The sequence below is a fragment of the Pseudophryne corroboree genome, chromosome 3 (genome assembly GCF_028390025.1).
Source record: "Pseudophryne corroboree isolate aPseCor3 chromosome 3, aPseCor3.hap2, whole genome shotgun sequence".
NCBI lineage: Eukaryota > Metazoa > Chordata > Amphibia > Anura > Myobatrachidae > Pseudophryne > Pseudophryne corroboree.
In genome coordinates, this window is record NC_086446.1 from 467,662,496 (window position 1) to 467,688,522 (window position 26,027).

General features: G+C 45.3%; 1 protein-coding gene across 4 annotated transcripts in view; it reads right to left on the reverse strand.

The window, feature by feature from the left end:
* Positions 1-26,027, reverse strand: part of TBC1D16 (TBC1 domain family member 16) — a 173,291-nt gene that overhangs the window by 44,838 nt on the left and 102,426 nt on the right. For 3 of the 4 annotated variants that reach the window (XM_063960748.1, XM_063960747.1, XM_063960749.1), the window contains one exon: positions 19,211-19,378. In XM_063960748.1, coding sequence (XP_063816818.1) covers positions 19,211-19,378 — 168 coding nt within the window. The remainder of the gene's footprint in view (positions 1-19,210; positions 19,379-26,027) is intronic. The other variant, XM_063960750.1, reaches the window with a different exon arrangement.

Genomic DNA, 26,027 nt, shown 5'->3' on the forward strand with positions numbered 1-26,027 from the left:
GCCTAATACAGGGGGCGTGGTGAGTCACGCCCCCTGTACATTGAAAGCGCCGCTTGAATGCTGAGCGGTGCGCGATGACGTCATCGCGCACCGCACAGCAAAAGGTCCTCTCCACGAAGAGAAACTAGACGCTATGCGTCTAGTTCCCTTCGTGGAGAGGACCTTTGCTGTGCGGTGCGCGATGACGTCATCGCGCACCGCTCAGCAGTTACTCTCCACGAAGGGAAACTAGACGCATAGCGTCTAGTTCCCTTCACAGGAGGCGCCGAGGACGGGGACGGCAGCGGGCAGCGGAGGCGGACGGGGGACACAGCGGGCAGCAGTGGCGGATCTTGCCACGGTGCGGCGCCCTCCGGATGGCGCCAGCGCCCTCCGGAAGGCGGCGCCCCGGGCAAAAGTCCTGCTTGCCCGTGGCAAGAACCGCCACTGAACACTGACATACTGTCATGTGTCACTCACAGTTCACCTGCTTTAGGGTCTGGATGTAGAGTCCTCACCTTAAAATTAGTTGGGCGGGAGGTCTGGCTGGCAGGCAGGCGCGTTGGAGGGCGGATGTGGCAGAAGGATCAGGCATGGCTGGCAAGGGGCTGTGCAGAGCGACCTCGCTGACGTCACACTGCACACAGCAGGGGGGCCGGGCAGCGTAGAGACTGAGCCAAGCGCTAGTGCTCAGCGCCGCTGCCCATCCAAGAATAAATAGTGCGCATGCACAGTATAATCCAGTGAATCCCGAGATTCAAATCCCGACATTTTTGGCCTAAAATCTTGGGATCCCGCCGACCCTGATCCCGGGATTGGCCACCCTAATGAACAAAATACCATATTATAAAAAAACAAAAAATGGAAAAAAAAAAAACCTTGGCCATGGCCAGAAATAAAATGCCCTGATGTGTTACCCATAGCACCAATAACAGAAAGATAAGACTCAGGCTGTGTACGCAGGGAAAAAGTAGCAGGTGCACTATCTCACACTAGCTCAACCTGTAATACCAGAGGCATTTAGCATATTCCTGGCCAGGACAATGAGCTTACCCACCGCATCAAGGTAGCCTCACATTGGGTAAGTCCCTAACACTAACTACAGGGGTTCAGGTCCGGGGGGCAGGACACCCCAAAGCCACCCAGCCAGACAACCCCAGGGCAACGCAAGAGTGATACAAACAAAGAGTTAAGTGGGTAGGAGCAGCTACTGCTGCATGTGTGAGTAATATGAAGAGTGAAAGAAATTGGTGTGAAAGTGTTACATACATATAAAACAAACTATAAGTGCCATAGTATATTTCAATATACTATGGCACTTATAGTTTGTTTTATATATATATGTAAGCTCATAGCCCTGGCCAGGAATATGCTAAATGTCTCTGGTTATTACAGGTTGAGCTAGTGTGAGATAGTGTACCTGCTACTTTTTTCCTCTTTACACTGTATTAAGTCTCAAGCAGAGTAGCACCTCATTGCCTAATTATGGTGTGCAAATTAGGGCCCCCTTCCCTTCAGGCTGTGTACACACCTGGCTGACTTGTCTGCCTAACCGCCGGCCGAGCAGCCGATTATGTAGGCTATACAAACTTACCAATCGGTTGCTTGACATGTCGGTCCAGATGTCACTGATAGGTGGGCCGCTATGATGTCAGTCCCTGCAGCCAGTGTACAGGTGGTCGGTGGGTCGCCTGTACACACAGCCAAACATGGAGACATATCTGCAAGATAAATCGGCATTGGATGTGCTGCAGGACCGACCCGATATGTCTGTGAACAGACATCGAGTGTACACGCCCACTGATCCCCTTGCGATATGCGTATCGAATGTCAATATGACAAATTGACCAGTGTGTACCCAGCCTAAGCTCTCATTACATACTGATGGAGATATTTGCAACTATAGTTGTCTGTGCTTCAACTAATTGATTCATTTAATCTGGGCTTCCCTAATATACTTATCTAACATGTCCAGTCTTTTCACCTACAGATTGTGAGACTCACAGAACCGGTCCAGTCCTGCCTGCACCTAAGCATGGTGTGATCCTAGAAATCAGGAGGTGTGAAGAGCACAAGCCTTCATCTTGTTTCATTAGCTGCTATGTTCCAATAAGCTCCAGAGAAAAGATTATGAGGGTAAATGGAAGGGAACAAAAAAACACTTTTTTTCTAGGTGCAGAATTGTAAACGGTGTCAGAATTTACATAACAAAGACCGGGTTATACAGTCATTTGGCCTTGGCTCTCAAGAGAACATATGTGTCAGATACAAAATGTTCTGTCAAGTGTCATGTGCATGTGAGAATTAGACAATAGGCAAATCTGTTGTTCTATCTAAATCTTTTATAATGACATGTCTGTATTTGCTATACAACCTAATTATATTTTGTAGTGTGCATGTGTTCTTTTTTACAATGTAGGCTAATTTAAGCATGTCAGAATTTCTGTATCCCGGCACTGTAGGCTAATTAGGGCAGCCATTGTAAGACGGCATGGGATCCTTATGTAAGAATGTTCTACAATGAATAAATATATGTACTTTGTTTTTAATAAAATAACCTCTGGAAAACGTAATATTGTAATGATCTCTAAAGGCTTATCACCACAACACAACTCTTTGCTCCATGGAAAAACACACTTACATGCTCTCCTTCTACACACCTTATCATGCACTCATTATTGGTTCAGGTATGTTTTCCTAAAGAAACAACATTTTGCACTTGTGTGAGTGCCCCTAGTCACAGTTCACTTGTGGTGAAGGAATGAATTCTCTGACACAGAAATACACAGGGACGTGCAGTCAGGGGAGGCAGTGCCCCCCTGTCATTAATGATTGCAATAATACTATACCTCCCAACATGACCCTTTCCAGGAGGGACACAATGCTCTGTTCCAGGACTTCCCTCTTAATTTAAAATTGCCCTCAACTGTGTTTAAATACCTTTGTTATCAATTAACCTTTAAAAGCAGGTGAGGGCAATCCTAAATTAAGAGGGAAGTCCAGGAACAGACCATTTTGTCCCTCCTGGAAAAGGTCATGTTGGGAGGTATGATAATACAAAGATACTTATGACACATTGCTTTATATTATTGTAATCATTTTTACAATGTAAAAACAGGCTTAAATTAGTTTTGGAGGCACCGAGAGCAGTGCCTCCCACAGCCAATAAATAATAAAGGGTCGGAAGCGGGGGGCGGGGCCAAGCAACGGACAGTAAAAACCCCATTTAAAAAAAACGCTGTAAGCGGCACTAGTATAAGAGCCTCAGTTACAAGGGCGTGCTTTCAGCCCATATGAAAACACGCCCCTGTCACTGAGGCATATATGATTGGGCACCAAATTCAGAGCTTTCCCTGGGGTCCAGCCCACCACTTCCCTTGCACTGCTCACCTCTCACTGATTGCATTAACAATGGTAGCCGCTCTCACTGCCGCCAGGATTGGCCCTATCATTACTCCAGGTAAGAGTCGGCATCACACTTAGGGGGGCGCCGTAGCCAGACATACAGTACTGGAGCCTCCACCACCCTCGGAACTACGTGCTCCGCCCCTCCACAGGTCAGTGTTCCCGCCACTGTAGTCAGCAGCGCATGGGTTGCCCTGTGCTCTGTGTTTCAGAGAGCAGAGCAGCCCATGGTCAGTACACAGCAGCGCTCGGCACGGAGATGTGCGCACTGTGCCGGGGCATGAGGGGAGGGGATGGGGGGGGGGGGGGGAGTGATCACTGCATATGTTCTGGGTATAAGGGGGGGGGGGGGTTGTGATTACCGCGTGTCTGCCGGGTTATAAAGGGGGGGTGATTACTGCATAAGTGCTGGGGTATAAAGGGAGGGGGTTGTGATTACTGTGTCTCTGCCGGGGTATAAGGGGGGGGGATGATTATTGCATATGTGTTGGGGTATAAAGGGATGGGGTTGTGATTATTGTGTGTCTGCCAGGGTATAAGGGGGGGGGGGGGGTGATTACTGCATATGTGCTGGTGTATAAGAGGAGGGTGATTACTGCATATGTGCTGGGGTATAAGGGGAGGGGGGTGATTACTGCGTGTGGTGCCGGGGCATATAAGGGCTGTAATCCCGCTTCCAGGCAAAGCCTTCACTGGTCTCCTTAACCCCGGGCACCTCTGCTGCCCAGGCCCTGGCTGCTGCTACTTTCCATACTTCACGGGCATTGGCAGCGGCATTGGACTAGGAATTAGCGGAGGGGGCGATAGCTGGCGGCGACTTTAGCAGGCACTGGCAGCTGGCATGGGTGGCAGTACAGTAGTGTCAAAGTCAGAAAAATATCACGATGCACACTGCCATATTTGCACCTCATATGTGTCCCTGCTGCGCATGCGTGCGCTCTCCCGTGCGTGCGCATACTCGCTGTTGCGGGCACCCGCAGGCGCACGGTGTGCGCATTTACGGTAGAGATTGTATGCGTCTAGCGGGCGACTCTTTCGTTACATATTTCCACTATATAATGTATTTTGTAGATCATGGTCCCTTTGATAGATTCTGAAAGTTTGGTTAATGTAGCATGTTCATGGACAGAGAAATCCCTCTTTGTTTGATACGAAGGGTCAGACAGGAGTAATACTGTGGTGTTTAGTATCCATCGGAAGAGTATTTAATTAGCAATATTCCGGTGTTGGTTTGAAGCGGATTAATCGCTCGTGCGAATAGTTATGGACATAAGAAGTTTATGTCCATTTACTATTATTTGCACTTACTCATCCATGCGGCGGGAAACCTAGTTTCCCACCCACCTGAGCAGTTGGAAATCGTCACAGCCCACCTGTATGAATCAACCTATGACCTTTTGTTATAATGCGAGGAGGAATTCCTGTGTCCAATGAACAATGAGATTGTAGGGACCATTGAATTGTATTGTGTGTGGGGCATAAATAGACAAGCCGATCACATCCAGCTCACTCTTCAACGGTTCTCATTGCTGAAAATCGGGAGCTGGATGTCCAGAGGCGCATGCGATCGTTCCCCTTGTGCGTAAGTTCTCTCCGCAATCATATTGTCTTTCTTGTTATTATGGGCCATATCTCTCTCTCTCTCTCTTCTCCTTTTTCTTTCATTTTCCCTTAAAACGTAATAGTATTGTATTGTATTTCCTGAATAGTTATCTGGTTAGTTAGTCTATGTTATATTGTAGTGTGTGACTTGTAATTGTATTATTCTTTTTCAAGTATAACATTCATATTAGGCGTTAGACCCTAAGCACGGTATCTGTGTATTTCTTATAGTGTTAAGTATTCTCAGAGCGTCGGTGACGCTCGAACAGCTATTAAGTTAATAAGGTTACACGGTGTTGCATCTACACTCAATCTCTGCACCAAGGTTTACTGCATAATACACTGTTTTATGGTATAGTTACAAAGGTTTAACATTGTGAGTGTCTGCACCGCTGGTGATCTCCTCGTGGTCTCGAGCGTTCGCATCGCTATAGCAAATCATTACGTTAGTCGGCAGCCAATAGCGTGCCTGCCTGTGATCTCTTGGCCGTGAGCGAACGTAACGCTTGAGCATCTCGACTACGGCTAAGCGATTGTTACGCAACGTGCGTACCCTTACGGTACTCCATACGTCAATAGTGTACAGTGTTCTTAGGCCTCTTAAAGGGTTTTAAATAAGATAAATATTTAGCTTTATCAATTGGCGGCTCGTCCTGTCCTTCACATATCTCTGCTAGGTAATTTCAGCAGACATTATCCAGCAGCAAAGGGCGGGAGGTCACATTCCTCGTAGTGCTGTTTGGATAAGCGTCTGCTTCGCTTAGTAAAGGGTGCTGAAGGAATCCGGAACCGGAGGTAAGAACAACACGCTAGTGTCTTTTAAAACTGTTTATTTCTGTCTTGCGTACACACGCACATATCTGCATTTCTTTTTCATTCGTGTATTTTCATATCACTCTCCTGTTTGCCATTTTATAATTGATAAAACGTGCTAAGAGAGATTTGTCGCTATTTCATAGTTAAAGTGTAAATGTAATATATAAAGGGATAAAGTGTAAAACCCACACGCAACTCTACCTAAGGTATAAGGAGAGATTGGTGTGTTGCGCGGTAGACGATCGAGGATCATCTACATTGATAAAACGTGTTAGTTGTGTTACGGTGGATATTTGCTTTGCGTACACGTGTCTCTAACAAAGGGTGAGACTCGCGTACGCAACTCAAAGGCCGACGCACGCAGCGTAAATTTTGCAACGGAGCGTCCGGGTACGCCCACGTAACTCAAATCACACGATAGTGTTATTGCAACAGGCGGAAAGGTGGCAACGTGGTAAGTAGCGCAAGTTTATTTTAGTGTCCGAAATTTAGATTAACAGATCCTTCTCCAAATTCACAACACATCTGGTTTAAAGAAAATTTCTGCGCAGAAATAGAAATAGAAACAAAAAGTGTACATGTGGTGAGTGAGTGTTTTGTATATATAAGTTTATACAATTTTCCAGGTTGAACCACAAGAAGTCGAGTTCTCGCAGAGGTACATACATGTAAGTGACGTGCATGGTGGCTAGGGAGGCATCTCTGGTTAAACATAAAATTTGAGCAGTAGAGTATAGTAGACCAGGAGGTCATACTACAGACCAGGAGGTCCAGGTACAGCAGACTAAGAAGTCTGCCATAAATAAGAGAAAAGGGCACAACCCAGGGGGTTGGTGCAAAACCCATATAGGCCAATAAAGCTCTGGCTGAAGGAATTCGCAGCCGAAATTTTCGATTCCACTGGTCGCTCAGCACATAAGATTAGTTGCTTATGTGCTGAACGATTGTACCGCACGTAATTGTGTACATTAGTTAATCTGACCAGTACCATTTGTGTACGAACCCGGTCATAAAACTATTTGTACACTGTTGTGATTTGTGTAATTTTTTATTTTTTTGAAGGGAAGTTCGCTGGTCACTCAGGAATTGTCCAACAACCAATAGTTACTGGAAAGAGTAAGTGTTCTGCGGATATCCCTCGCATGTTCCAGTAAATAGAGGTTCATAGGGGCCCTGGGTCGAGTACGCCAGCGCTAAGGCAGTGTGTGGGTCGTATTGGTCGGCGTGGGCGAGTGAGTGGGGTACTCGGTAAACCGCCACCGTCAGCCTATCGTGAACATTTTGGTTTTTGTAAGGGTTCGCTGAAGACCCTGATTGAAGGTCAGAGGTGGTGAAAGCAACGCCTGCAAGTTATGGGGGCCAATTGTTCAGGAAGGGGGCGATCAACCTCGGTTCGGGTTGATTCAGTAAACCGACCAGTCGGGTCGGCAAGGTACGTAATGTGTGAAAAATATGGTTCACATACAGAGGTTTTATGTGATGAATGGGAGAGAATGACAGTGTATGATGGGGAGAAATTCCCAAGAGTAGGTAGCTTTAGCCCAGAAGTGTTGCAAAATTTAAGGAGGAGGATATGTCTCATTAAATCAACAAAGAGACGAATCCAACATTATGATTATTTGCAGTTATGGCAACAGGAGGGTGAAATACAGAGAGGATTGGCTCTGGCGGCGGGATCTAATCCTATCAAGAAATTGATAGCGACGGCCCCGCCGCCACCATACATATCAGGAGAGAAATTGGTTGCGGAGAATGACGCATTAGGGTGTAACAAACAAACACTTAGCAACTGTGTAAATGTTAATAAGTTAACTAATGCAAGTATTAACCCGTGCAAGTTGTACCCTGTTTTGAACTTTCCCCAGGAGTGTGATCAAGAGGACGAATCGGCAACAATATCAGCGCTCTCTCTAGCAGCCACCATAGCAGAGACAACAGTAGGCACGGCTCCACCCATGAGATTAGTAACAAAAGCCCCTAGCGGAGGGATAGGTGAGGTCGTATCTACAGGTAAGTACGGCACCATACACTACGCTGAAACCATTTCACCACAGGCTGTAGAACCTACACAGAGTGATGTTAGTAAACTTAATCCTGTTAGGGTAATAGCAGTGCCAAATGGGAAAACTGACACGACAGGAATCACACCTGTTAGGAACATTGCCATGTACAGCCCATTTCCCCGAATGGAATTAAGAACCATAGTGTCAGAATTCCCTGACCCTAGTAAAGACTTAGTTGCTAGCCAGAAATACATCAGAGACCTAGGGAACACTTTAGAGCCCAATAACAAAGACTGGCAGGTATTGCTGAGGGCATGTTTACCCTCCAATGTCGACGCAGCTCAATTTTTAGCTGACTGTGGATTAGATCAGGATGTACCTCTTACAGATGTGTACAACAAAGATAACGTAAAAAGAATAAGTTTACAGTTAAAGGAGTATTTTCCAGCGGTAGTTAAGTGGAACAAGATTTTCTCCATTAGACAGAAAGAGTCAGAAACTGCTGCAGAATATTTTCACAGGGCATTACTAGAAATGGCAAAATACACAGGTATAGAGGACATTAAAACAAACATAAACCATCGAGAAGTAGCAGTATCTGTACTAATGGATGGTTTAAAAGAGACATTAAAGACAAGGGTACAGACCACGCAACCATGTTGGCGAGGTCTGTCGGTGGCTACTTTGAGAGAGGCTGCAATTGATCACGACCGGAATATCACCCGACACAGGGAGTCACAAGGTGATAAGTTAATGGCCGTAAGTATACAGGCCCTGACCACAAGGCAGCCTTTGTATAAATCACCAAACCCTGTGGGTAAGTCAAATGTGGTAACTTGTTTTTCATGTCATAGACAGGGACACATGGCACGAGACTGTAGAGTGAAACATTCACAAAACTCATATCAACCCCCTAGACAACGACACGACACACGACATTGGGAGCAGGGTCTGCAGAAACGGAGTTATGAGCCACATGCAGGGGAAACAAAAAGATATCCCCCGAACAGAGACTGGCAAGCCTCTGGCAGTTCCCATTTAACCCCTTCACAAGTAGTTGCTGCCAGCGGGATTCAGGGAGGTCACCATACCCAATAGGGGTGTGGCCATACCTGGAATCTGCAGCCAGTAAAATTGATTGCAAATCTTGGAAGTGAACCCGAAATTGCAATCAATGTAGCTGGTAAATCATTAAACTTTCTTGTAGATACAGGGGCGGCCAAATCAGTGATAAATTCGACAGTGGGCATGAGAACCACTGGTAAGACAATTCCAGCCATAGGGGTAACGGGAGTAGTCCAGCACTACCCTGTTAGCAAACCAGCCGAGATTACAGTAGGGCCTTTACATACCAAGCATTCCTTTTTGCTGGCTGCATCGGCACCGACTAATCTCCTGGGAAGAGACTTATTGTGTAAAATGGGGTGCGTCATCTATTGTACTCCTGAAGGTGTATTCTTGGACATACCTGAGAATCACGCTCAGGAAGTGCAAGACATGTTAGACTCCCCATCAAAATTAATGTCACATACCATTATGACAAATAGGACTCCATCCCAAGTAGAAGAAATGACATCCCAGATACCAGAGTCACTTTGGACTAAAGACGGACAAGACACTGGATTGATGGCAAACGTAGCTCCAGTAGTTGTACAAGTAAAAGATGGTAGGATAGCTCCAAAAATCCCACAGTATCCTCTGAAGCCAGAGGTGGAGTTAGGAGTTTACCCAGTAATAGAGCGCTTGCTACAACAGGGCATTCTGGTAAGAACGTCCAGCACTGCCAATAGTCCCATCTTCCCTGTGAAAAAGAGTGGGGGGAGGGGTTACCGGCTAGTGCAGGATCTAAGGGGGATTAACAAAATAGTTGAGAGTCAGTTCCCCGTAGTGCCAAATCCAGCTGTCATCCTTATGCAAATCCCTCCCACTGCGAAATTTTTCACTGTTATTGACCTCTGCTCCGCTTTCTTTTCGGTACCTCTGCACCCTGACAGTCAATATTTGTTTGCATTTACATACAGAGGAGTCCAATACACATGGACTCGATTACCACAAGGTTTCATAGACAGTCCAAGTATATTTTCCCAGGCTTTGCATGATTGTCTACAGTCTTTCCAACCAGAGAGTGGATCAGTATTAATACAGTACGTGGATGATCTACTACTGTGTTCTGATTCATTGGAAGCATCCCTGAAGGATACGAAACAACTCCTGTTTCATCTTTCAGACACAGGACACAAGGTTTCCAAAGACAAGTTGCAATTATGCCAAACTAAGGTAAAATATTTGGGACACTGTCTAACACAAGGACTGAGACACCTGACCGCTGATAGAATTCAAGCAATTAGAGACATGACTCTGCCACAAACCCAGCAACAAATCAGAACATTTTTAGGAATGTGTGGGTATTGCCGTAACTGGATCCCAGGATTTTCCATTCTAGCATTACCTTTGCAGGAGATGGTTTCCTCAAACAAACCTGATCGGATTTCGCATACAGACGAGTCCGAGATGGCATTTAAGAGACTTAAACAGTGCCTAACGCAGGCACCAGCATTAGGTATGCCAGACTATGGGAAACCCTTTGAGCTGTACGGAACAGAAAGTGCTGGTTGCGCGGCAGGCGTCTTAACCCAAAAGCACGGTGATGCCAGCAGGCCAGTAGCATACTACAGCGCTCAGCAAGACACGGTAGCGCGATCCCTCCCCACATGCTTGCGAAGCGTTGCTGCGATAGCATTGCTAGTAACGAAAAGCGAAGATGTAGTGCTAGGTCACAACCTCACAATTCATACACCACATGCAGTGTCAGCCTTGCTAAATTCTGCCCAAACCAGGCACGTCTCATCAGCGCGGTTTACAAGATGGGAATTGGCACTAATGGCCCCCGTAAACATCACCATAAGGAGATGCAGTGCATTAAATCCTGCAACATATCTCCCAGGTGTGCCTGGACAGGCACAAAGGGTGGAGGATGAGAGTGGTGGGGAAGGAGAATTTAATACAAAGGAGGACACACATGATTGTATGGAATATTTGACCCAAAATTTTACCGCAAGGCCTGACATCAGTGACAACCCACTGGAAGATGTAGATCTAACTTTCTACACGGACGGTAGTTGCCACAGACAGTCAGACTCGGGAGACTTGTGTACTGGATACGCAGTCGTAGATGACCAAGGCACCATAGAAGCGGAACCGCTAGGCCCACCTCACTCAGCCCAGGTTGCTGAACTGGTCGCCCTAACCAGAGCATGTGAATTGGCTAAGGGCAAATCAGCCAATATCTACACCGATTCTAGATACGCATTCGGGGTAGTCCATGATTTCGGAGCCCTATGGCGCCTCAGAAATTTCATGACGGCAGCTGGTACACCGGTAGCGCATGCAGCTCACATCAAAAGGCTTCTAACAGCGATACAGGAACCCGACAGAGTGGCTGTTATCAAGTGTAAAGCACACACATATAGCCAAGACCCAGTATCACTTGGTAACAGCCGAGCAGACGAAGCAGCTAAGTTAGCAGCTGGGACCCCCAGACAGACAGACACCACACAACTGATGGTATTTAATACCATCAACACACAGAAGTTGTGTGAGATGCAAAATTTGTGTTCCACACAGGAAAAGGCAGTCTGGAAGGCAAAGGGATATGGCCAGGAGTCCTCAGGACTCTGGACGGATGGACAAGGTAAACCGGTGGCCCCCAGAGCATATCTTCCATGTTTAGCTGAGGCAGCTCACGGGCTGACTCATCTGGGCAAGGAAGGGATGTGCAAGTTGGTAAGAGCATATTGGTGCGCCCCAGGATTTTCATCTCATGCAAGTAAGAGAGCAATGTCATGCCTTACATGCTTGAGAAAGAATGTCGGAAAGGCAATACCAACAGAACCATCTCATATCCCACCTACAGGCGGTCCTTTTCAGGTAATACAGATTGACTTTATTCAATTACCCCCTTGTCGAAATTTGAAATATGTACTTGTTTGTATAGATGTATTCTCAAATTGGGTCGAAGCATTTCCTGCGGCCACAAATACCGCTATGTTTACTGCTAAGAAAATTGTGCAGGAATTTGTATGTAGATATGGTATCCCTAGAATAATTGAAAGTGACAGGGGTACCCATTTTACAGGTGATGTCTTTCAAGGAATGTGTAAGTTGATGGGAATTGATAGCAAGCTGCACACTCCATACCGTCCACAGGCGAGTGCGAAGGTGGAAAGAGTGAACAGCACTATTAAAAATAAACTGAGCAAAGTTATGGCAGAAACAGGATTGACATGGCCAGAAGCTCTACCCATTGTACTGTACAGCATCAGAACCACTCCCAGGTCCCCTCTTAATCTGTCTCCCTTTGAAATCTTGTTTGGTCGACAACCGCATGTTATGATTAACCCTCAGGATGATTTGAAGTGTAACAATGAAGTGACTGTAAAGTACCTGGTTAATATGAGTAAACAGCTAAGGAATCAAAATGATAATTTGAAGTTGGTGATTCCTGATTTACCAGATAGTAATTGTCATGACATTGAACCTGGGGATTATGTAATGATACGGAATTTTCTACGCTCAGGTTGCCTTATTGACAGATGGGAAGGACCATACCAAGTCTTATTGACTAGCACTACAGCATTGAAAGTTGCCGAGAGAGAGACTTGGGTTCATTCGTCCCATTGTAAGAAGGTTGCTGATCCAGAGAGGTCCCGTGATAAGGAACAGACGGTAGAGGAAGTTGTATCACTGGAGTGTCTGTTCCAGGAGGACTGAGGCGGCACCTGAGCATTGAGAATCACAAGATCAAAAGCAGTTGTCGATTCCCTGTTCCCTTTTATTGTTTTTCTCCACTTCCCATCCCCCCTCCCTCAAATTATTTTTCCCCCTTCTCATTCTTCTTCGTTTCCTCCTATAAGATGGACTTGCCCCAAGAGACTGTGATCCGGATTTTTCTGTTGACCATGATGTTGACCAGAGCAGTCTGTTCCGGCGAGAGTACCATGGAGGTCGAGAGAGGTTCTGGAATGGGTTCTGATGACAGAGATGGAGGCGTAGTTTACCGAGAACAACATAATCAACAAGCAAAGGCGAGTATCAGAAAACGATCCGATAGCATTGACCATAGAAGGAATTGTGAAGGATTGTTAGCTGAAGAAAACTGTATCTGTAGGCTCTGTGACAATGTAGTTGAGGATGGATGCATCAAGAAATGCCAATCCAGTTTTAATATCCACATGGACCGGCATCCCTTGAGTGACTATCACTCCTTAGTGGGTAGTGTGTTAAATCAAACAGATTGTTGGGTATGCTCTCAAGTACCTCAAGGTCATAGCAAATCAGGACTAGTACCATTTCCTTTAACGATAGGGGAGGTACTTGAGCTAAGTGGTGGGAGGCCGGTGGACAGGAGGTTTAATATCTCCAGTCCTCCTAGTTTGAAGCTCCACCAATATCATGTGGATAGATCCCTCATATGTTTTAACATTTCCAATCCCCGAAAGCCGGGAAATTGGGAAGTGTCATGGAGTAACCAAACCATGACCTTTTCATATAGAGCAGATAGAATGCCGACAGATACAGAGCTTATACGCCACATAGCCAGTAGAGGAAAATCTTTCCGATATAGGTATACCCTAGGAAATAGGATTACGAGAGTTGGAGAGGTATCACCAGGATACTGTGCACATATCGTACAAGCTGATACGTGTACTAGACAGATGGGAGAATTAGGGTTAGGAGATTTCACATGGAAGATGTGTAATATGGTTATGTCCTACTCCGTCCCATATGTTCTCCCCGATGATGCATATTTCATATGCGGGAGGAAGGCGTATAAGTGGCTTGCCCCAAACTCTGAAGGATTGTGTTATATTGGAAAAGTACTGCCTGAAGTAATGACTGTATCACATGCCAAAATGAAAGATATACACCGTGTTGCCCAAGCTCCCTATACTCATACCCATTACGAGCACGTAGTTAAACGGCACCTGATAGAAAGAACAGAGCATCCGGCCTCTGACATGATCCATGAATCCACCGGGATTCAGTTTCTAATCGCGTTAGATATCACTCGCACCGCTAGAGGAGTGTTGAATTATAAATACATATCTGCGCTCGCAAATTTGTTAGACAATATCACAGAAATGTATGATGACACATTTAGGTATACTGGAAGAGAACTTCAAGCTTATAAAACAGAACTGGTTCAGCATAGAATGATTCTCAATTATCTCACGGCAGTGACAGGTGGATATTGTGTCACACTGGCAACGCAGTACGGCGTGAAATGTTGCACATATATTACAAATAGTACCGAGGACCCGGTCGAGGTCATAGACCAAAAGATGGACGATATTCTCCAACTGAAGTGGGAATTTCGCAGGAGACACAATCTCACTCTTGCTGCTGTAGGTAATGAGCTGACTGGTTGGGTGTCATGGTTGAACCCGCGAAATTGGTTCTCTGGTTTAGGAGAATGGGCTCAAGGAGTCATAATGGATGTTGGGAAGTTTATCCTATGTATCTTAGGTGTTATCATAACGATTGGCTTGATATTTAGATGCGGTCAGGCTTTAACGAAGTGTAAACGAAGTACCAGGGTGATGAGTTTAAGGATTGAGGAAATTGTAATTCCAATGGATTTGATTTATGACCCAAATGTAGAAACAATTATGTGATGAAAATGCGATTTCTACGGTCCGTTTCTTTCACCTGTTTTTCCGTTTTCTCCAAGGTAAAAAGACCCACTTGGACGAGGAATTTGATGATCCTGTATACAGACAACTGATGGATTAAAGAAGAAGTTTTGACAACCTTATACACAGATATTTGATGAACTTTGCCATAGACCCCCAGTTTCCCTAGAAATTTTAAAATTACGCTAGCCCAACACTTTTGTAAGTCTATGGACATTGACAAAGCTTTTTGCCCACACGCCTTTTGGCAAAAGCACAAAGAAGACTGCATTCAACAGACACCGAACAAGACTTCAACCGACAAATGTTCATTTACCTGACATAGAATACCACTGCATTTACCGTAATTATGTCTTTTCTTCATCTCTACAACCTTCAGGTAATTACACACATAGTCGATAGGGAATACAGGCACAGATATCAGCAATCACATATTCCCCCATTCATGTATCATCAACTAAAATATGCTCCCCATTTTGTTACAACCACAGCCGAAAAGAGCTCGGTAAAGTTTGACAGCCCATCCACAGACCCGTACCACGGGATAAGAAGGAATTCAAATGTATACTTCGCAATGCCTCGAAGCTTGATTTAAAACACGTACGGCACGATGATACATGACCCCCAAACACGGATTCATACACACATGCTTCTGCTATCTCACTAGGTCATACCCTTTTCCTACCTTCTCCTCTCCTCCCCTACCCAACCATGGAAATGTATTAACCCCTGACATATATTTTTCTCGTTTTGAAATGTTTTAGGAAGTGGCAGTTATTGTTGACTGCCAAAGGGTGGACTGTCAAAGTCAGAAAAATATCACGATGCACACTGCCATATTTGCACCTCATATGTGTCCCTGCTGCGCATGCGTGCGCTCTCCCGGGCGTGCGCATACTCGCTGTTGCGGGCACCCGCAGGCGCACGGTGTGCGCATTTACGGTAGAGATTGTATGCGTCTAGCGGGCGACTCTTTCGTTACATATTTCCACTATATAATGTATTTTGTAGATCATGGTCCCTTTGATAGATTCTGAAAGTTTGGTTAATGTAGCATGTTCATGGACAGAGAAATCCCTCTTTGTTTGATACGAAGGGTCAGACAGGAGTAATACTGTGGTGTTTAGTATCCATCGGAAGAGTATTTAATTAGCAATATTCCGGTGTTGGTTTGAAGCGGATTAATCGCTCGTGCGAATAGTTATGGACATAAGAAGTTTATGTCCATTTACTATTATTTGCACTTACTTATCCATGCGGCGGGAAACCCAGTTTCCCTCCCACCTGAGCAGTTGGAAATCGTCACAGCCCACCTGTATGAATCAACCTATGACCTTGTGTTATAATGCGAGGAGGAATTCCTGTGTCCAATGAACAATGAGATTGTAGGGACCATTGAATTGTATTGTGTGTGGGGCATAAATAGACAAGCCGATCACATCCAGCTCACTCTTCAACGGTTCTCATTGCTGAAAATCGGGAGCAGGATGTCCAGAGGCGCATGCGATCGTTCCCCTTGTGCGCAAGTTCTCTCCGCAATCATATTGTCTTTCTTGTTATTATGGGCCATATCTCTCTCTCTCTCTCTCTTCTCCTTTTTCTTTCATTTTCCCTTAAAACGTACTTGTATTGTATTGTATTTCCTGAATAGTTATCTGGTTAGTTAGTCTATGTTATATTGTAGTGTATGACTTGTATTGTATTATTCTTTTTCAAGTATAACATTCATATTAGGCGTTAGACCCTAAGCACGGTATCTGTGTATTTCTTATAGTGTTAAGTATTCTCAGAGCGTCGGTGACGCTCGAACAGCTTTTAAGTTAATAAGGTTACACTGTGTTACATTTACACTTTATCACTACACCAGGGTTTACTGCATATTACATTGTTTTATGGTATAGTTATAAAGGTTTAACATTGTGAGCGTCTGCACCGCTGGTGATCTCCTCGTGGTCTCGAGCGTTCGCATCGCTATAGCAAATCATTACGTTAGTCGGCAGCCAATAGCGTGCCTGCCTGTGATCTCTTGGCCGTGAGCGAACGTAACGCTTGAGCATCTCGACTACGGCTAAGCGATTGTTACGCAACGTGCGTACCCTTACGGTACTCCATACGTCAATAGTGTACAGTGTTCTTAGACCTCTTAAAGGGTTTTAAATAAGATAAATATTTAGCTTTATCAGTAGCGTGCACTGGCAGTGGTAACGGGAATGCCTCACCAGCCACTGACCTCACCGCACGCCACTGGAAATACATACTCTGCTAGCAGCATTCTGTGATGGAATGGACAGCATAACAGCACATGCATGCAAAACACTTCCACTTACATCTTCACTTACATTGTACAAGCAACTTGTTATTCACACTCCCATCTCCTTAGGTTACTCTTGACATTTGACTCCTGGAATCTCATTCTTTACTTTCTCATCATTAAATCTACCAATAATTAATCCAATGTACCTTATTCTCAGTATAGAAAGAAACCTTTGGATTCACAGTATAGCTACTTAAAGCTGCATTACCATCTAAAGTGGCTGTAGTACAGAGATGTGAGCATGGGGACCAATCAGAATATGCAATATCTAAAATTGCATCTTTTCATAGGCCCTTTTACTCACACGCCCCCTGACATCATGAAATAGCCAGTGTTCTCCCAAGACTGAGAAGCTAACCATGAAGTCCACAGTGAAATGGCTGCAAAGACCCACCCACACACTATTTCTTTAAGTGCAACATGCTACTGCAGCAGAAACTACCATGGTGCTGATTTGGGTTAGCATGATGAACTAAAATAAACAGCTGCATGTAACAGCTGTACTGGCTGCTACGGTTGGTATCCAATTATGGATAATGGATTTGTCGAGGGGTTTCCAATTAGACCAGATGCTGGCGCTTATCGGGGGGAGCGGTGGGGTTGTTTTTGCTTGCCTTAGGCAAAAGAAAACAAATCCATGATAAGTGGGATTTTTCTGAGCGACCGTGGCTGCGAAAATACATAGGTCTGCGGCTTTTCGCAGACCCTATATATTTTTGCCTGAAAAACTGGGATTTTTGTGCATACCAATAGGATGGTGACAACAAAAAAATGTTGAAAGTTTTAAAAATCGCAAAACTCCACCTGTTTTTCGCTGGTGAAATGGCTGCAAAGACCCACCCACACACTATTCATATAAGTGCAACATGCTACTACAGCAGAAACTACCATGGTGCTGATTTGGGTTAGCATGATGAACTAAAATAAACAGCTGCATGTAACAGCTGTACTGGCTGGTATCCAATTATGGATAATGGATTTGTCGAGGGGTTTCCAATTAGACCAGATGCTGGCGCTTATCGGGGGGAGCGGTGGGGTTGTTTTTGCTTGCCTTAGGCAAAAGAAAACAAATCCATGACAAGCGGGATTTTTCTGAGCGACCGTGGCCGCGAAAATACATAGGTCTGCGGCTTTTCGCAGACCCTATGTATTTTTGCCTGAAAAACTGGGATTTTTGTGCATACCAATAGGATGGTGACAACAAAAAAATGTTGAAAGTTTTAAAAATCGCAAAACTCCACCTGTTTTTCGCTGGCGCAACATTTTCGGGGCTAACTGGATACCGGCCTAAGAAAACAAACTGCCCTGAAAACTGCCATTACACTACTGTTAGTGCTAGGGGAAAAAACTGGAGCTCTCCCAAGAGGAAGTAACTACTCTGCCTTTCCAGGATGCTTTCTGCCTTTTCAGGATGCTTGTTTCATGGACAAAAGATCCAAACCACAATCTGCCCATTACTATGCTGCTTACTGTTCCCCAGTCCCAGTGGCCAAACCCAAGGCTACAAAGTGTGGGGTGGATTGCTTTTTGTAGAAGAACAAGGTGTCTTAGGGGTACATTTACTAAGCAGTGATAAGAGCGGAGAAGTGAGCCAGTGGAGATATTTCCCCATCAACCGATCAGCAGCTCTGTATCATTTTATAGTATGCAAATTATAGATGTTACTTCAGTGCTGATTGGTTGCCATAGGCAACTTCTCCACTGGCTCATTTCTCCGCTCTTATCACTGCTTAGTAAATGTACCCCTTAAGCCTCTATTAATTGGAATGTGCAGAGCTCTCCATAGCTAGTCCATGTTATTGTACCAAGGGAAACAAACAATCCCCAAGTTGTGGAACCATGTCTGATCATACCTGTTACCAACAGGCACAATGTTTTAGGGGAAAAAGTTGCCAAAAAGAAAATCACCATTAAGGACACATAATGTAACTGCATCTTAGGGGTCTATTTACTAAGCCTTTGATGGAGATAAAGTCGCTGGAGATAAAGTACCAGCCAATCAGCTCCTAACTGCCATGTCACAGGCTGTGTTTGAAAAATTACAGTTAGGAGACGATTGGCTGGTACTTTATCTCCAGCAAAGTTATCTCCATCCAAGGCTTAGTAAATAGACCCCTTAATCAGGTATAAGATCAGCATAATATAGCCCAGGGAGAGACACTGATGTGGCAATCTGATAATGCAGCTGCGACAACCCTTGTGCATATTTGCAAAGTAAGCGCAACACACTTTCTTTAATGGTCCAAAAATAGTGAGTGATATGCTTTCTCGCTGCAGCAATTCTGTGGCTTCCCCATTTTCATCTACCATAACCCGCCCCCATTAATCTGTAGGAGGTAAATCTATTGTATAATAAATTTTTTGGGGGGAGTTTTTAAAATGTCCATTTATTTTCTTACCTTGCGAAGTTTATATTCTTCCTCCACCTGTCCGGTATCATTGAGATGCTGCAACCACCTAGTGACGTCCAGCTTCTGGTACATTCCCTCCTCAGGATGAGACTCTGTGGACGGAAAGCTGGGCCTCTGAATTGAGAAATGTAGACACGTCTTCTCATCCGTTACCTGCTGCAGGGGTAGATAAGAAAATTCCTCTAGAAAACTCAAGATCCTAAATCTTATTAATGTGAGTAATGTCAAACCAAGATATATGCACCGAACAAGTAAGTGACTCTTCAAAGTCCAGAATGTTTAGGGGCTTTATTTACGAAGCATACATTTAAAAGGGAAATGAGTTTAGTAGGCATGTTTTGTTAGTAAAATGATTGCCCTTTTACATTTTGGGCATGAAAACGTTCAGAGGCACCGGGTTTTAGAACCAGATACTTAGTAAATAATCCCCTATGTGTGTATCAGTTTGCTGCTTCTGCCAGAGATGACAAAACACCTGCCATACCCTACTTTACTATTCCCATACTCTACAGAGCATGATTCACAGGCTTCCGCAGGGAACATTGTGAGCAGAACACATGTTGGAGCTTGGTTTGCGGGTAAGCTGTAAGATCATGGATCGTGTATGGTTACACTAGAACCACATTTTCCATAAAACCTGTGTGTGTAAAAGGTGTTATGTCATTATACTATTGGGATAAAACCTGATGACCGTATTTATACATTTATGTAATCATCTCTGAAACATATTCAACACATTTCAGGGCGGGAATATAAATATACGGTATGCAGTCACAAAGTCGACTTTCATAATGTTAATGGTATGATGTCCACATGGACAATGGACAGAATGTTGTCATATGACATGTCGATATAGTGAAAATGTCGGCATGAGATTTAGGGCTACTGGACATTCTAAATTAATTGTCCACATTGTGACCACGTCAACATAATCACAGTTAAAATAATATACCAAACCGGAATATACTTTACATACTACTGATAGGTCGACAGTCAAAAGGTCGACATGACAATGGTCGACATGAGGTTTAAGAAAAAAAACCTCAACTTTTTCATACTCACATGGACTACGATTGGGTTTAGTAACCCGTGCCAAGCACAGCAAGCCATGCGAGGGGACGCAGTACACTAATTGGGGTTCCGCGTACTGAAAGGGAAAATTTGACATTGGAAAAACCCCCATGAAAAAAATAGGATTTTAGTACCTACCGGTAAATCCTTTTCTCCTAGTCCGTAGAGGATGCTCGGGACTCCAAAAGGACCATGGGGTATAGACGGATCCGCAGGAGCTTGGGCACACTATAAAGACTTAAACTGGGTGTGAACTGGCTCCTCCCTCTATGCCCCTCCCTCAGACCTCAGTTAGAAAACCGTGCCCAGGAGAGATGGACATTTCGAGGAAAGAATTTATAATGTAAACACTGTGGGGGAAATTTACTAAGCTCCCGATTTTGACCGAGATGCCGTTTTTTCATCAAAGTGTCATCTCGGTAATTTACTAAACACTAATCACGGCAGAGATGAGGGCATTCGTAATTTTTTGCAAGTCCAAGTAAAAAATTACGAATGAATACACCATCGGTCAAAACGCGGCTGTTTAAGTATGAATCTCGGTCATTTACTAAGAAGTGCAAAGCAAAAAACAAACAAACACTGCCGTGAAAAATTACAACTCGTAAAAAAGTGCTAAAAAAAACCAGACCTTTTTTTTTTATTCGTGATTGGATAGGCATGCACGGATCCATGAGATCCGTGCATGTATATCAGTGGGAAGGGGTGGGAAAGTGCTTATTTTAAAAAAAAAAAATTGCGTGGGGTCCCCCCTCCTAAGCATAACCAGCCTCGGGCTCTTTGAGCCGATCCTGGTTGCAGAAATATGGGAAAAAAAATGACAGGGGTTCCCCCATATTTAAGCAACCAGCATCGGGCTCTGCGCCTGGTCCTGGTCCTAAAAATACGGGGGACAAAAAGAGTAGGGGTCCCCCGTATTTTTAAAACCAGCACCGGGCTCCACTAGCTGGACAGATAATGCCACAGCCGGGGGTCACTTTTATATAGTGCCCTGCGGCCGTGGCATCAAAAATCCAACTAGTCACTCCTGGCCGAGGTACCCTGGGGGAGTGGGGACCCCTTCAATCAAGGGGTCCCCCCCCCCCAGCCACCCAAGGGCCAGGGGTGAAGCCCGAGGCTGTCCCCCCCATCCAATGGGCTGCGGATGGGGAGGCTGATAGCCTTTGTTGTAAAAGAAAAGATATTGTTTTTAGTAGCAGTACTACAAGGCCCAGCAAGCCTCCCCCGCATGCTGGTACTTGGAAAACCACAAGTACCAGCATGCGACGGAAAAACGGGCCCGCTGGTACCTGTAGTACTACTACTAAAAAAATACCCAAAAAAAGACAAGACACACACACCGTGAAAGTATAATTTTATTACATACATACACACATACATACATACTTACCTTAAGTTCCCACGCAGGTCGGTCCTCTTCTCCAGTAGAATCCAAGGGGTACCTGTTGAAGAAATTATACTCACGAGATCCAGGGGTCCAGGCTCCTCGGGAAATCCAGGGGTAATCCACGTACTTGAAAAAAAAAAAAAAAAAACGGTGTCCCGACCACGAACTGAAAGGGGACCCATGTTTGCACATGGGTCACCTTTCCACGAATGCCAGAAACCCACTCTGACTGATGTCTAAGTGGGTTTCTACAGCCAATCAGGGAGTGCCACGTTGTAGCACTCTCCTGATCGGCTGTGTGCTCCTGTACTGAGTGACAGGCGGCACACGGCAGTGATACAATGTAGCGCCTATGCGCTACATTGTAACCAATGGTGGGAACTTTCTGCCCTGCGGTTGACCTAAAGTGACGTCACCGCTGAGCAGAAAGTTCCCAGCATTGGTTACAATGGAGCGCATAGGCGCTACATTGTAACACTGCCGTGTGCTGCCTGTCAGTGAGGACAGGACCACACAGCTGATCAGGAGAGTGCTACAACGTGGCACTCCCTGATTGGCTGAAGAAACCCACTTAGACATCAGTCAGAGTGGGTTTTCTGGCAGTCGGGAAAAGGGGATCCATGTGCAAACATGGGTCCCCTTTTAGTTCGTGGCTCGTGTGTCCGTTTTGTTATTTTTTTCAAGTACTGGGATTACACCTGGATTCCCCGAGGAGCCTGGACCCCTGGATCTCGTGAGTATAATTTCTTCAACAGGTACCCCTTGGATTCTACTGGAGAAGAGGACCGACCTGCGTGGGAACTTAAGGTAAGTATGTATGTATGTATGTATGTAATAAAATTATACTTTCACGGTGTGTGTGTCTTGTGTTTTTTTGGGTATTTTTTTAGTAGTAGTACTACAGGTACCAGCGGGCCCGTTTTTCCGCCGCATGCTGGTACTTGTGGTTCTCCAAGTACCAGCATGCGGGGGAGGCTTGCTGGGACTTGTAGTACTGCTACTAAAAACCACTCCCCCAGGGTACCCCGGCCAGGGGTGACTAGTTGGATTTTTGATGCCACGGCCGCAGGGCACTAGATAAAAGTGACCCCCGGCTGTGGCATTATCTGTCCAGCTAGTGGAGCCCGGTGCTGGTTTTAAAAATACGGGGGACCCCTACTCTTTTTGTCCCCCGTATTTTTGGAACCAGGACCAGGCGCAGAGCCCGATGCTGGTTGCTTAAATATGGGGGAACCCCTGTCATTTTTCCCCCCATATTTCTGCAACCAGGATCGGCTCAAAGAGCCCGAGGCTGGTTATGCTTAGGAGGGGGGACCCCACGCATTTTTTTTTAAATATTTTACAGTGTTTAATTTAAAAAAAACAAAATAAATGAACCCCAGCACGGATCACACAGATCCGGCCGAGATTCATTGTAAAAAAGTCGGCAGTGTTTTGCTAATCACTGCCGTAAAAATAGAAAAAAAACCACGAATGACATCGACATCGGAACAAAAGAAAAACCCGAATACGACAGCTTAGTAAATTAGTCGTAATCAATTCAAAAAGTTGCAGTTTTACACTTTCGATGTCATTCGTGATTGAACTTTGACCTGAAACGGGAAAATACGAATCTTAGTAAATTTACCCCTGTGAGTGTCATACCAGCTCACACCACGAACATACCGCAAGACATGGCCTTCAACAGAATACCAGCCCACGGTATGAAAACCATCCAGCCATACGCTGAGAGAATATGTAACACAACCTATGTGTCGACCCAACCAATAATAATAAACCACATGCCATAGCATGACAGAGAAGAAACACCACAAAGTGCAACTAAAATCAATAACTGCAGACACAGTACGCACTGGGACGGGCACCCAGCATCCTCTACGGACTAGGAGAAAAGGATTTACCGGTAGGTACTAAAATCCTATTTTCTCTTACGTCCTAGAGGATGCTGGGGACTCCAAAAGGACCATGGGGTCTATACCAAAGCTCCAGAACGGGCGGGAGAGTGCGGACGACTCTGCAGCACCGATTGAGCAAACATGAGGTCCCCATCATCCAGGGTATCCAACTTGTAGAGCTTAGCACAGGTGTTTGAAACCCGACCAATTAGCCGCTCTGCAAAGTTAACCCGCCGAGACACCTCGTGCATCCGCCCAAGAAGAGTCCATCTTCCTAGTAGGATGGGTCTCCCCCAACTCCGGTAACGGCAATCCAGCCGTAGAACCAGTACACCGAATCGTATCACAGATCCAGCGTGTAACGGACTGAAGAGACGCAGGCGCCCCAAGCACGCTGAGAGCATACCGGACAAACAGAGCCTCTGTTACCCCAAACTGAGCCCAATTGGCGACATAAATCTTCAAAGCCCTGACTACATCGAGAGACATTGAATCAGCCAATGCTGAAATTACCACAGGCATCAAACTAGGCATGATTTTGATAAACCCTGCAAACCCTTTTTGGCAGAACTACTATCCGAGTTCTCAATTCTATCCACTTGGAAGATCAAACAGGGGCTCTTGTGAGACAAAGCCGCTACTTCCGACAACTGCCTTGCGGTCGCCCAAAAAGCAAAAGCATGACCACTCTCCAAGAGAGAATTTTAACACAACCTTTAATAAAAGGTCCCAATCAGTGAGACACCAGAAGAGCCCACTGCGCCAATGGGGCACAAATGGAGGTTGGATGTGCAGTACTCCTTTCACGAAAGTCTGAACTTCCGGAAAGGTGGCCAACTCTTTTTTTTTTTAATGAAAATTTACAAGGCCAAAACTGCCCTGAAATGGAGCCTAACTGTAGGCCCGCATCCACACTTGCTTGCAAAGAATGGAGAAGAACGACTCAGCTGAAAATCCGCCGTAGGAAGCTTCTTAGATTTACACCAAGACACATATTTACGCCAAATACGGTGTTAAGTCTTTGTCGTTACTTCATTTTTAGCCTGAAGAAGTGTGGAAATGACCTCACTTGGAATACCCGATCGGACTAGGATATGGCGTTCAACCGCCACGCCATCAAACGCAGCCACGGTAAGTCCTGAAACACGCCCGGATCTTGCTGTAACAGTTCCTCCCGTAGAGGAAGAGGCCAGGGATCTTCTATGATTAAATCTTGAAGAACTGGATACCAAGCCGTCCTTAGCTAGACCGGAACAATGAGGATCGCCAGAACCTCTGTTCTTCTTACGTTTATCACCTTCAGCAGAGTTAAAACGGAGGGGACACATAGACCAACTGAAAACACCCAAGGTGTCACGAGGGCGTCCACTGCTATAGCTTGAGAGTCCCTTGACCTGGAACCATATTCCTGAGGTCTCTCGTTGAGGCGAGACGCCAACATGCCCAATTGAGGCACTCCTCAAAGACTTGTCACTTCTGTAAAACTTCTCGATGAAGACAGTATTTCTCCCGGATGGAGAGCGCGTCTGCAGAGGAAATCTATTTCTCCGTCGTTTACGTCCGGAACGAAGACTGCTAATATAACGTTTACCAGTCTTTCCACCCAGCGGAAAACTATTTCAGCTTCTGCCCTTGTCGCTTTGCTCCTTGTTCCGCCCTAGCGGCTTACTTACGCCACTGCTGTCAAGTCATCCGACAGAATTAATACGGGCAGATCACGAACAATATGTTAGTTGAAAATAGCTCTTACTTCAAGAAAGCTCAGTGTAGACAAGCTTTGCAGCTTGACCTTGACCTCTGGAAATACTTCCCATGCAAGGACTGCTCCCCAGCCTCGGAGATCTGCATACATGGACACCAGGATCTAATCCTGGATCCCAAACCTTCGTCCCTCTAGGAAGTGAGAACTGAGCAGACATCACAGGAGCGATATCCTGGCCATTAGAATTATATTCCGGTACATGTGCCGGTGAGACCCTGACCACATTCCCAACAGGTCCCGTGAAAACCACTCTGGCAATTGACCTGCTCACCGAAAAGGCCTCTTAGGCCGCACCCAACTTCTTCATCAACGGAACATATAGATGGATTGGCACTGCAAATCTGATCCGACTCAGAATCCTCAGACCTCTTTCCACAGGAAAACACAGAACCTCAACCATTCAGTATCTACCCTGATACCACCTCCGACATCTGCGTCGTTGGGAACAACAGCCCTTCCCTATGTTGAAGAACAGTCAGAGAAAAAAACAACGATTTGCACCACTTGTTTCTTGACCTCGCCTCAATCAGGCGAACATCTCAGTACAGAATAACAATGGCTCTTACTATTGAAAGAAAACCATCATACTACCATCACCCCAGTGAAATGGCAAAGACCATCCTGGCTATCCCTCCAGGTAATCTGAATGCGTAGAACAACGCATGCAAACTTTTTTTTTTTTTATAACCG